Source organism: Bos javanicus, chromosome 15 (genome assembly GCF_032452875.1).
Source record: "Bos javanicus breed banteng chromosome 15, ARS-OSU_banteng_1.0, whole genome shotgun sequence".
NCBI classification, from domain to species: domain Eukaryota; kingdom Metazoa; phylum Chordata; class Mammalia; order Artiodactyla; family Bovidae; genus Bos; species Bos javanicus.
The window spans coordinates 1,480,712-1,494,624 of NC_083882.1; the positions used below are offsets into that span (position 1 = coordinate 1,480,712).

The window sequence follows — 13,913 nt, forward strand, 5'->3', positions numbered from 1 at the left end:
CGACCCAGGGATCGAACCCAGGTCTCCCACATTGTAGACAGACGCTTTACTGCCTGAGCCACCAGGGAAGCACTGTAAATTACATACTAAGGTAGATGTAATTGATACATGTTGAACTCTGTACTCTGAAAATAAATAATATACTTCTTTTCAAGACCCCATGAAATGGTTTAACTGATATATAATGGGATGCTAAGAAAAAGATCAATTCTAAATAGCAAAAAAGAATAGCATACTTTCTCATCACAGTGCAATAATATTAAAAATGAAAAATACCCTGACTTCAAATTGCAAAATAAAACAAAAAGTACAGAATATCTAGAAAATTATAATAAAAATAATGAATATCAGAACAGATGAAAGTATTTTAAAATGAATTGTTAAATTAAAGCAAAGAAATGAGAATGGAGGGAGAAAAAAGATCTAAGGAAAATTGAAAGAATTATGACAAAGCACTCTGTTCAATTCTAAGTAACTTGGAAAATAAATGACCTCAACTAAACCAAGAAAGTCTCAACAGACTAATTAACAAACAACATTTTGAGAAAATTATTAAAAGATCTACACTCCAGAAAATGACCACAACCAGAGAGTTTCACAAGTAAATTCTACCAAATCTTCAAAGAATAGATGATTCCATGGCTATTTCGATAGCATTAAGAAAGAAAGCTGCAAACTTCTTTTTATAAAGCCAGCATAACATAGTACCGAAAACTGACAAAGGACTGCATGCACAGAAGAAAAATTACAGTATTTTACTCATGAATATCAAAGCAAACAAAAGGAATCCAGGGCACACTGAAAGACCAGTACACCCATTACCAGGGGGTTCATAAAGTGATACTAAGGATGTGTCAATAATAGAACAGAAAATAATATAATTCACCATATTAACAGAAAACAGGAGGAAGAACCCCACAGGCGTTATCTTCACAGATGCCAAAAAAGCTTTTGATTCATTACCTATTCCAGATTTAAACAAACAAAAAACCTTCAGGAACAAAAGGAGACCTCTTTTACATGACAAAAACCCCTAACTCTGCTACCCAAACACTCAGTATGAGTGTGCACACACTTCCACCTGAGTGCTCTTATAAATCAATTAGAGAAAGGCCAATGACCTAGGCAAAAAAAATAATACTCTATGTAAAGAACATGACAAAGTGTTTCATATAATGTAACTTATAAAAACTGTTCAGACTTACTAGTAATAAAAAAAGTATGAATTAAAAACAACACTAAGAAATGATTTTTCACCACTTAGATTTGTAAAGATCATATAGCAATTCCATGTTTAACCTTCTGAGGAATCATCATACTGTTTTCGACAGTAGCTTTTATCTTCCCACTAGCAATGCACTGGCAATCCACTCCAGTACTCTTGCTTGGAAAATTCCATGGACGGAGGAGCCACCATGGTAGGCCGCAGTCCATGGGGTTGCTAAGAATCAGACACAACTGAGCGACTTCTTTTACTTTTCACTTTCATGCATTGGAGAAGGAAACAGCAACCCACTCCAGTGTTCTTGCCTGGAGAATCCCAGGGACGGGGGAGCCTGGTGGGCTGCCATCTATGGGGTCGCACAAAGTCAGACACGACTGAAGCGACTTAGCAGCAGCAGCAAAGCACAAGGGCTGCCATTTCTCCATTTTCTTGCCATTATTTGTTACCTTCTAATTTCTTGGAGAACAGCCATTCAAAGGAATACAAAGTGTATCTAATGGTTTTGATCAGAATTCCCTAGTATTTCATGATATTGAGAATCTTTTCTGTGCTTAGTGGTTAACTGTATCTCTTCTTTAAAGAAATATCTAGGCAAGCCCTCTGTCCATTTTTAAAATGGGTTGTTTCGTTGAATTTTAGAGCCCTTTATATATTCTGGTTATTAATCCTTTATCAGATATATGATTTGCAAATATTTTCTCTCATCCTACTGGCTGCCTCTTCACTCCATTAATAGCACTTGGTATTACAGCTTAAAAAAAGATACTGACCCTGAATCAAATTCAGATAGAACATAAGAAAGAAATCAGAGGCCAGTCCAACTATGAACTTTGGATCAGACTAAGAACAGTTTCTACATTTTTAAAGGGCTGTTAAAAAAAAAGTGACATATACCACAGATGGCCAGCAAAGCCTAAAATATTTACTACTGATATTTGGCTTTTTATTTAAATAGGAACCTACAGTTAAAGAAAATACTTGAGAGTTTTTCTATGTGAACAAGACATTAAAGCATGTTTTTTATCTCTAAAGGAAAAACTAATGCTTTTGTTTGTCTGTTTAAGTAACTTAAGTATGATACTGGGATTCATGTTCTGAGCTAAATAATTCTACAAAGCTGTGAATTACACCTTGGGAAAGCCTCGAACTATATTAGTCAAGTTCTAAATAGTATCAGTTCAGTTCAGTTTGGTGTCACTCAGTGGTGTCCAACTCTTTGTGACCCCATGGATTACAGCACACCAGACTTTACTGTCCATTACCAACTCCCAGAGTTTACTCAAACTCATGTCCACTGAGTCAGTGATGCCATCCAACCATCTCATTCTCTGTAGTCCCCTTCTCCTCCAGCCTTCAATTTTTCCCAGCATCAAGGTCTTTTCAAATGAATCAGTTCTTCACATCAGGTGGCCAAATACTGGAGTTTCACCTTCAGCATCAGTCCTTCCAATCAATATTCAGGACTGATTTCCTTTGGATAGACTGGTTGAATCTTCTTGCAGTCCAAGGGACTCTCTCTCAAGAGACTCTCTAACACCACAGTTCAAAAGCATCAATTTTTCGGTGCTCAGTTTTCTTTATAGTCCAACTCTCACGTCCATACATGACTACTGGAAAAACCATAGCTTTGACGAGACAGATCTTTGTTGGCAAAGTAATGTCTGCTTTTTAATATGCTGTCTAGGTTGGTCATAGCTTTTCTTCCAAGGAGCAAGCATCTTTTAATTTCATGGTTGCAAACACCATCTGCAGTGATTTTGGAGCCTCAAAAAATAGTCTGTCACTGTTTCCATTGTTTCTCCAACTATTTGCCATGAAGTGATGGAACCGGATGCCATGATCTTAGTTTTCTGGACGTTGAGTTTTAGGCCAACTTTTTTACTCTCCTCTTTCACTTTCATCAGAAGGCTCTTTAGTTCTTCTTCGCTTTCTGCCATAAGGGTGGTATCATCTGCATATCTGAGGTTAGTGATATTTCTCCTGGCAATCTTGATTCCAGCTTGTGTTTCATCCAGTCCAGCATTTCTCATGATGTACTCTGCATATAAGTTAAATAAGCAGAGTGACAATATACAGCCTTGATGTACTCCTTTCCCGATTTGGAACCAATCTGTTGTTTCATGTCCAGTTCTAACTGTTGCTCCTTGACCTGCCTACAGATTTCTCAGAAGGCAGGTAAGGTGGTCTGGTATTCCCATCTCTTTAAGAATTTTCCACAGTTTGTTGTGATCCACACAGTCAAAGGCTTTGATATCATCAATAAAGCAAAAGTAGATGTTTTTCTGGAACTCTCTTGCTTTTTTGATGATCCAACAGATGTTGGCAATTTGATCTTTGGTCCCTCTGCCTTTTCTAAATGCAATTTGAACATTTCTAAGTTCACAGTTCACATACTGTTGAAGTCCGGCTTGGAGAATTTTGAGCACTACTTTGAAATATGTCAGGTGAGTGCAATTGTGCAGTAGTTATAACATTCTTTGGCATTTCCTTTCTCTGGGATTGGAATGAAAACTGACCTTTTCCAGTCCTATGGCCACTGCTGAGTTGTCCAAATTTGCTGGCATATTGAGTGCAGCACTTTCACAGCATCAACTTTTAGGATTTAAATTAGCTCAGCTGGAATTCCATCACCTCCACTAGCTGTGTTCATAGTGATGCTTCCTAAGGCCCATTTGACTTCATATTCCAGGATGTATGGCTCTTGGTGAGTGATCACACCATCATGGTTGTCTCGGTCATGAAGATATTTTTTATACAGTGCTTCTGTGTATTCTTGCCACCTCTTCTTAATATCTTCTGCTTCTGTTAGATCCATACCATTTCTGTCCTTAATTGTGCCCATCTTTGCACAAAATGTTCCCTTGGTATCTCTATTTTCCTGAAGCGATCTCTAGTCTCCCATTCTATTGTTTTCCTCTATTTCTTTACAGTGATCACTGAGGAAGGCTTCCTCATCTCTCCTTGCTATTCTTTGGAACTCTGCATTCATATGGGTATATCTTTCCTTTTCTCCTTGGCTTTTGGCTTCTCTTCTTTTCTCAGCTATTTGTAAGGCCTCCTCAGACACCCATTTTGCCTTTCTGCATTTTTCTTGGGGATGGTCTTGATCACTGCCTCCTGTACAATGTCACAAACCATCCATAGTTCTTCAGGCACTCTGTCTATCAGATCTAATCCCTTGAATCTTTGTCACTTCCACTGTATATTCCTAAGGGATTTAATTTAGGTCATACCTTAATGGTCTAGTGGTTTTTCCCTACTTTCTTCAATTTAAGTCTGAATTTGGCAATAAGGAGTTCAGGATCTGAGCCACAATCAGATCCTGGTCTTGTTTTTGCTGACTGTATAGAGCTTCTCCATCTTTGGCTGCAAAGAATATAATCAATCTGATTTCAGTATTGACCATCTGGTGATGTCCACGTGTAGAGTCATCTCCTATGTTGTTGGAAGTGCTATGACAAGTGCGTTCTCATGGCCAAACTCTGTTAGCCTTTGACCTGCTTCATTCTGTACTCCAAGGCTAAACTTGCCTGTTTCTCCAGGTATCTCCTGACTTCCTACTTTTGCATTCCAGTCCCTTAAAATGAAAAGGACATCTTTTTGGGGTGTTAGATATAGAAGGTCTTGTATGTTTTCATAGGACCAGTCAAATTCAGCTTCTTCAGCATTACTGATCAGAGCATAGACCTGAATTACTGTGTTCTTTAATGGCTTGGCTTGGAAACGAACAGATATCATTCTGTCATTTTTGACATTGCACCCAAGTACTGCATTTCAGACTTTTATGGACTATGAGGGATACTCCATTTCTTCTAAGAGATTCTTGCTCACAGTAGTAGATATAATGATCACCTGAATTAAATTCACCCATTCCAGTCCATTTTAGTGCACTGATTCCTAAAATGTTGATGTTCATTCTTGCCATCTCGTTTGACCACTTCTAGTTTACCTTGATTCATGGACCTAACATTCCAGGTTCCCATGCAATATTCTTCTTTACAGCATCAGACTTTACTTCAATCACCAGTCACATCCACAACTGGGTGTTGTTTTTGCTTTGGCTCCATCTCTTCATTCTTTTTGGAGTTACTTCTCCACCCTTTTCCAATAACATATTGGGCACCTATGGACCTGGGGAGTACATCTTTTAGTGTCAGATCTTTGTGCCTTTCATACTTTTCACGGGATTCTCAAGGCAAGAATGCTGAAGTGGTTTGCCATGCCTTTCTCCAGTAGACCATGTTTTGTCAGAACTCTCCACCATAACCCATCTATTTTGAGTGGCCCTACATAGAGTGGCTCATAGTTTCTTTGAGTTAGAAAAGGCTGTGGTCCTTGTGAGCAGTTCCAGCTCTTTCCAGTTCACCACCTGTCAGCTGCTGCTGCTGCTAAGTCGCTTCAGTTGTGTCCGACTCCGTATGACCCCACAGACGGCAGCCTACCTGGCTCCCCTGTCCCTGGGATTCTCCAGCCAAGAGTACACCTGTCAGCTACAGTTCTGAAATATTTAGGCAACAAAAATGGACTAATGGGACAGTTGTATGAATTCAGTGAGGATGAAACTTCTGGTCATATAGTTTAAATTTTTCTTTCTGCATATCTCTGTCTCACGTACTAAACTGAGACTCTCTGGGGGAACCAAACCATCTTTTTCATGTTTATATCCCTAATAAAAAACACAACGGCTACCCATAACAGATACTATAGAAAATGCTGAAGGAAAGCAATCAGAAGTCCAAAATAAATAATTGATAAAATAATTTTTAAGTACTAGACAGCAATCATCCAACACTTACAGCAATTAGAAAATAGGAAAATATAGTTCAATTTGAATTTCAATCATGAATTCACCAAGTACCAGACAGAGGCCCAAAGTTTAAGTTAAGAGTTGCTAACCCCAAATTCCTAATCTAAAAAGAGATGGAAAAGACAGTGATGAGGGCAATCAAGAAAATTTCAACAGTTTAGAAAGACCAGTGGACACTGTGCATTTACGTTTAATGACACTGCTAACCAAAACACTAAATCTCTTCTTTTTTTGCTGCAAACAATATCAGCTCAGTGGGGTAAGGTTTTATCTTATATTGATAAGATGTTCTAATAGCAGTTGGGAATTATTTTGACTAATAACAAGTCTTCAAACTATTATTCCTGCCCCCTGCCCTCCCACTCCATACACGTATCAACAATTAGTTAAGTTTTAAACAATAGCAGAAGGTTAAAAAGAGAATATCAGCAACCACAATATTCATAGGTTGAACTGGAATAAGTCAAAGGCAGCTGTCATCAGCCAACCCCTGCTCAGTCCCACCCACCAAACCAAGATCCTGTAGACTAAGTAAACCTACTAGTTATTCTGATTTAACAAGCTGACAAATATGCAAAGGAATTAACAGGAAAATTACCTCTCGAACTTCATCATCTTCTTCATTCGTATTCTTTTGTCTGCTTTCTCTGAAACGACGTACCTGGATTGTAACAGAAAAATTCATAAATATGTTACAAACACGTCTGTTATGTAAATACAAAACTGCTTAACAGACGCTTTTCATTTCAACATAAAACTTGGAAATTCAAGTATAGTTTTGTTTCACAAAAGATTAAAGAAGTCGTATTTTCCCAGTGCTGCTGCTAAGTTGCTTCAGTTGTATCCGACTGTGTGTGACCCTATAGATGGCAGTCCACCAGGCTCCCCCATCCCTGGGATTCTCCAGGCAAGAACACTGGAGTGGGTTGCCATTTCCTTCTCCAATACATCAAAGTGAAGTCGCTCAGTCGTGTCCGACTCCTAGAGACCCCATGGGCTGCAGCCTACAAGGCTCCTCTGTCCATGGGATTTTCCAGGCAAGAGTACTGGAGTAGGCTGCCATTGCCTCCTCCAGTGACTTACATTAAAAATTCAGAAATGTACTCTAAGAAAAATTGGCCATAAGCAAAATTATATTACCTGCTGCCAAACAGCCAGTCAGACTACAGAGGAAGAACCTGCAATGTCCTATGGGTGTTATACTTCAATAAAATAGCTAAGAACAAAAACCTCTCGAAAACAGGTTTGAGTTATTACACTACACAAATTATCCTTAGGCTCCTCTAAAATAGTGTCCCAAATGGGTGGGCCCTTGAAGATCCGTTTTGTTAACAGTCAACCACTGAAAGTTTAATGATTGCAAACCCTGGTCCTGGTGCCACGGATACAGAGCTTCCTTTGTTACCAGTTGCTGCTCACAAAGCTCTTACAATTTAGTTATGTTGCTGGAGATACGCTCCATTTATTTAATAATTTACTCAGCACATATTTACTGAGCCAAGCCACTAAGTACCAGGTACTACTGTAGGGGTGGAGAATACAACAATCAACAAGAGTCAGAAAGTCTGCCCTTAAGGAGCTTATAATCACCGTGTGCATGTTGTCTGTGTTTGAAAATCAGAAACAAATAAGCTATATTGTATTTTAGAAGGTGTATGGGATCAAGTCTAGTTGGGATCAGCTAGACTGGGAAAACTGTTCTTACTTACCTCTGAGGAGCCTCTGGCATTCCCAGCGCCAATTTACTATGGTTTCCTACCTGGATGAGCAGTTAGCATGGCTTATGTGACTAGAGTGGCATTAAAAAAAAAAAAAAACCCTGTCAACTTCTGCACATATCTTGCTATGTGTCCAGTCCTGGGTTTGCAATGTGCATACAAGGAGAGGAGGAGTGGGTGCCTGGCATTTCCCAGATCTCTAATGCCTGCCTATACTCTATACCAGCTGCCTTTAAGTAAAAACCTGGAGTATGCTCAGTGGAGTCTTCAGAGTCCTTTCAAGTACGTGAACCTGTGAAATTTTTGCAAAAGGTGTTACATGCTCCCAGAGAAATAATGCAGGAAGAGGGAGAGAGAGTGCCAAGGAGAGGCTACAGGAGACCTGACTGAGAAGGTAATAAAGTGATAAAGTGGCAAGGATTTTAAAAGGTAGGGAATGCACTTCACAAGTACCTGGGGGAAATCATTCCAATCAAAAGAAAGAATACATGCAAAGGCACCGGGGCAGAAACACTATATGTTTAAAACAGCAAGGGTGATGCTGGGCTTGAGCAGACAAGTGGCTGAAGAAGTTACAAAAACCAGATCCAGTAAGGCCTTGGGAACAACTGTAAGGGCTTTTTCTTCTCTGGCAGGAGTGACTTCATCTGAATTACTTTAGGACCACCAACAGTGGAACTGAGGACAGAAAAGAGGGTGGAGGACAAGAAACACAGGCAGAACAGCGAGACCAGTTTGGAGGCAACAGGAGTAACTAAGGTGAGAAACAGCCATGCCTTAGACCACTGATAGTGATGGAGGTGGTGAGAAACAGTCACATCTGTACAGATTCTGAAGGTAGAGTTAAAGGATTTCCAGGCAGGATACAGGTGACAGGAAAAGAGGAATCAAGGATGATTTCAAGGTTGATCGCCTGAGCAAATTAAAGAATGGTGCTTCCACTAGGGGCTAAGGATTAGTGGCTCAGATGAGGAATGCTGGAAGCTGAGGAGGTCTCCTGAACACCTGAGTGGAAACATCCAGCAGGCTCTTGGCTACAGAAGACTTGAGCTGACAGAAGAGTTCTGAGCTAGACTTTTGAAAAGTCATCATCAAACTGATGTTGCTATTTAAAGCCAGGAAGTTGGATGAGAATACAAAAGGAATGTGTAGATAAAGAAGGGGTCAAAGGACTGAGTTCTGGAGACTCCAACGTAAGAGGGTTAGAGAGGTAAGAGGAATCAATAGAGACTGAGAGGCACAGATAATGAGGTGGGAAGACAACCAGAAGAGTGTGGAGCCCTAAAAGCCAATGGAAAAAAAGAATTTAAGAAGTGGTCAAGTGAGATTTAAGATGGAGAATGGACAGTGAATTTAGCACCGGAGTTCACTGGTACTTTGACCAGAGTAAATTCACTAGAAATATGGGGTCAATACCCCAGAAGGAACAGGTTTAAGAGAAAAATGAAGGCAAAGATTCCGAGCAGCAAATATAGAAAAAAATTCTGCTGTGAAAAATGAACAAAGAAGCAGAGAAAGAGCTAAAAGGAAATAAGATCTAAGCTCCAGAGTTTTGTTAAAAGAAATAGCAGCATGTATGTTATGATTCAGTAAAAGGGGGGAAATATAGGAAAAATCATTGTTTTTTAAAAGATAGCATAGCATGTAATAGTACTCCAGGTAGCATATGATATACCAAAAACACTGGGTCATTCACAGACGAGAAATGAGAATCAGGGAAAAAATACAGAGCAGGCATTATGTGCCAGTGTACCTAGGACTTACATGTGTTCTTTTAATCCTCACAGTTTTGATGGTAGTTCTATTATCCCTATTTCATAGATGAAGCAGAGATATTAAAACAGCCCACTGACAGTTCCACAGCAAGTAAGGTCGTCCAGTCTTCAGTACATACGCTTAGCCCCCATGCTACACACACACACACACACACACACACACACACACATATTCTCTCTCTTTCTCTCTCTCTCTCTCTCTCTATCAAAAGTCATGATGTCACTCCAGGTGTAGATGGTCCTTCTGGAGGGTAGAGTATGAGGAGGGGAGCTTATTTTATTTATTTTTTTTAGAGTAGCTTGGGTTCACAACAAAATTAGAATGAAGTTACCTAGATTTCCCATATACCCTGTCCCACATATGCACAGCCTCCCCTATTAATATCAACATCCCCCACCAAAACTGTTCAGCTGACACTCCACACTCCATACTCTGTATCACCCAAACTCCAGAATTTACCTTAAAGTTCACTTTAGGGTAAATTTACCTTAAAGTTGGTAAATACCAATTGGTATTTACCACTTGTACCTTAAATTTACCAGAATTTACCTTAAAGGTCACATATGCTCACTTGCCAATGCTCACTCTTGGTGCTGTGCATTCTATGAGGCTGGACAAATGTATAATGTATACATGTATAATCCACCACTTTAGTTTGATACAGTGTGGTTTCTCTGTTCTAAAAAACCTCTGTGAATCTATCTATTCATCCTTTCACCCCACCCCCACAACCACATCTTTTTACCAAGTCCATAGTTTTACCTTTTCCAGAATGTTACACAGTAAGGAATCATGTGCAGTACATCAAGTTACTTTTTCAGATTGGCTTCATTCACTTGGTAATATGCATTTAAGGTTTCTCCATGTCTTTTAAATGCTTGATAGGTCATTTCATTTTAGTACAGAATAACATTTCCTTATCTAGATAGTTTCACAGTTCACTTATTCATTTCCCTACTGAAGTACATTTTGGTTGCTTCCAAATTTTGGCAGTTCTGAATAAAACTGCTATAAATACCATATGCAGGGTTTTGTTTGGACTTAAGTTTTCACCTCTGTTGGGTAAATACCAAGGAGTATGACTGCTGAAGAGCATGGGAAGAGTGTGTTTACTTTTCTAAGAAACTGCCCGACTGTCTTCCAAAGTGACTGTATCATTCTGCATTCCCACTAGCAATATAAGAGTTCCTATTGCACTACATCCTCACCAGCATTTGGTGCTGCTGGTGTTCAAGAGTTTGGCCATTCCGATAAGTGTGTAGTAGCCTCGTTTCCCTAATGACATGAGATGTGCAGCATCTTTTCATATGCTCACTTGGCAATAGTCTATCTTGTTCTGTTAAGGTCCCTGGTCCATTTTTTAATTGGATTTTAAAAATTTTCTTATTGTTGACTTTTAAGAAATTTTTTCATATTTTAGATAATAATCCCTCATCAGATGTTTCTTTTGCAACTATTTTCTCCCAGTCTGTGGCTTGTCTTCTCATTTTTTTAGTCTTTTGTAAAAGAAAAGTTTTAAATTTTAATGCAGTCTAGATTATCAATTACTTCTTTAATAAATCATGGTTTTGTTGCTGAATCTAAGTCATTACCATACACAAGGTCATCTAGGTTCTCCTACGTTATCTCCTGGGAGTTTTGTAGTTTTGCATTTTACATTTAGCGGGGGATGGTCATATTATATTTATGACACTTAACTGAGAAATCTACCCATGCTAAAAATTTATGAACCTAACACATCCAGAATCACAGAGTAAGGGGTTTTAAAGTGTAAATTATCTGCCTTCCCTGTAAAAGTACCTGGCATTTAATATTACTGGTTGTATACTAGCTGACATCATTAGGCTTTAAAAGAATTATGTTAAATAATTAAAAGCACAAAAATAAAAGTCAAGTGGAATGAGTTTTAAAAATAATACTTTGTTCTTCTGCCTAGAGGGAATTTGGAAAACACAGGAAATGATCCCTTATAATCCTACTACCTGAAATAACCACTGATAACATCTGGAATATTTTCTTCCACTTTTTCGCATACACACACAGACATACTCACATAGAAAATACAAATAATTGTGATCACGTGTATAGTTTTACTTCTTTGGAATTCTTTTCCCACTTAACACTGAAAATACTTTTCCATGTTCTTAAAATATAATTTTTAATAGCTGCATAGTATTCTATGGGCTTCCCAGGTGGCACCAATGGTAAAGAACCCACCTGCCAATGCAGGAGACTCAAGAGACATGGGCTCAATTCCTGGATAGGGAAGATCCCCTGCAAGTGGGCACGGTAACCCACTCCAGTATTCTTGCCTGGAGAATCCCATGGACAGAGGAGCCTGGAGGGTCCTAGTCCACAGGGTTGCAAAGAGTCGGACACGACTGAAGTAACTTAGCACAAACACATAGTATTCTATAGTATCTATGTGCCAACATTTTACCAAAACATTTCTGACATCTCCCCTACAGGTAACACTGAGATAAATTACATCCCATTCAAATCTCTATCTCATTATTGTCTTAAGAAAATTTCCTAGGGCTGAATTAAAGGGAAAATCTTAAGCCTCTTGACATACACTGCCAAAATGCTTTATAGTGCAGCTGTTCAAACTCAATACTCTACCAGCAGGGTACTAAATATCTGTAACAAATCATTGCTACTTTGACAAATAAAAAATTAATTTGAGTTTCTTTGATTATCATAGGTTAAATACCATTTTCATATGCTTATTAGCCATTTGTATTTCTTTTGTGAACCACCTATTCAGGTCCTCTGTTCATTATTTTATTGAAATGTTTAGTAATCTTAAGATTCATAAGAGCCCTTTAACATTATATTAAGAATATTAACCTCTTATTCTGCCCACATACAAGTATGTTTTCCATGTCAGTACCATGTGTTTTTTTGACAATCTGACATGCAAACATTCAAAAATTTTATGTAGTCAAATCTAAAGAGTTTTTACTCTGCTTTTATGCTTACAGGAACTGCATTTTCTAAGTGAAATTCAAAATCTTAATCAAAACTTACTAAAAAAATTGAAGTAGACATTTTCACCCTATGAGGTTCATTTTAAAGCACTTAACATTCACTAGGTATCAATCATTTTTGAGACCATATTCTAGACACTTATTAGACATTTTATAATTTAATCCTCATTTTGTGATCTCAATTTTAAAGATGAGGAAACTGAACAAATCAGAGAAGTAGTGATTTACCAGAAAGGAATGCAGAGCTACTCTTAAGGAGAGACTATCTAAATAGATTTTTCACCCCAAATTATTCACCTCTTCATCAATTTTATCTTCTAGGGCATCAATATGACGTTCTTTAAGAAATCGCTGTGTTTTTTCCAACTGATATTTCACTAATTCCTCTATGGCATCTTTTTCTTCCTTGTCCACAAATTCTTGTACTGCTTCACCCATTCCCCTTTCTGTTAGAAGTGAGAGCTGTACGTTCTGTAAGAGACAGAAAACAGTATTTTCTGATGCAGAAAACAGTATTTTCCCTACAAAACAATTCTATACAAGTAAGGAAAATTACAGAATCAAGGAAAAAGACAAAAAAGTTATCTAGTTACTGGAGGAAAAATGAAGCAAAGCAAAAGAAAACAAAGGACAGTAATTAAGCCTAGAAATATTACAGGCCAACAACAGCAAAGTGTAAAGAAACAGGAGTAGAGTCCAGGACCTATGAAAACAGAGAGGCCTGAGTGTCTGGGACACAGAGTGCAGAAATGGGAGCTGATGATCAGATTAGGTTGACCAGCGTGGAAGGCAGAATTGTTTGCTGTTTAGTCATTCAGTTGTGTCTGACTCTTTGTGACCCCATGGACTGTAGCCCATCAGACTCCCCTGTCCATGGGATTTCCCAGGAAAGAATACTGGCGAGGGCTGCCATTTCCCTCTCCAGGGCAGAATAGTGGCCCCCTTAAAGATGTCCACATCCTAACCTCTGTGACCCATGAATATGTTACATGGCAAAGGAGAATTAAGGTTACAACTGGAATTAAGATTGCTAATCAGCTGGATCGGAGAAGACGATGGCACCCCACTCCAGTACTCTTGCCTGGAAAATCCCATGGACGGAGGAGCCTGGTAGGCTGCAGTCCATGGGGTCGTGAAGAGTTGGACACGACTGAGCAACTTCACTTTCACTTTTCACTCTCATGCATTGGAGAAGGAAATGGCAACCCACTCCAGTGTTCTTGCCTGGAGAATCCCAGGGACGGGGGAGCCTAGTGGGCTGCCATCTATGGGGTCGCAGAGTCGGACACAAGTCGGACACAACTGAAGCAACTTAGCAGCAATCAGCTGGATACAAAATGGAGATGAGCAGGGACTATCTGGGTGGGCTCAGTATAATAACAAGCATCCTTCATAGC

At 38.9% G+C, this 13,913-nt stretch overlaps 1 protein-coding gene across 4 annotated transcripts in view; it reads right to left on the reverse strand.

Annotated features, from left to right (window-relative positions):
- Nucleotides 1–13,913, reverse strand: part of MRE11 (MRE11 homolog, double strand break repair nuclease) — a 73,907-nt gene that overhangs the window by 24,917 nt on the left and 35,077 nt on the right. For all 4 annotated transcript variants that reach the window (XM_061440047.1, XM_061440045.1, XM_061440046.1 and 1 more), the window contains exons 13-14: nt 12,814–12,987; nt 6,631–6,693 (exon numbers count right to left, since the gene is read on the reverse strand). In XM_061440047.1, coding sequence (XP_061296031.1) covers nt 6,631–6,693; nt 12,814–12,987 — 237 coding nt within the window. The remainder of the gene's footprint in view (nt 1–6,630; nt 6,694–12,813; nt 12,988–13,913) is intronic.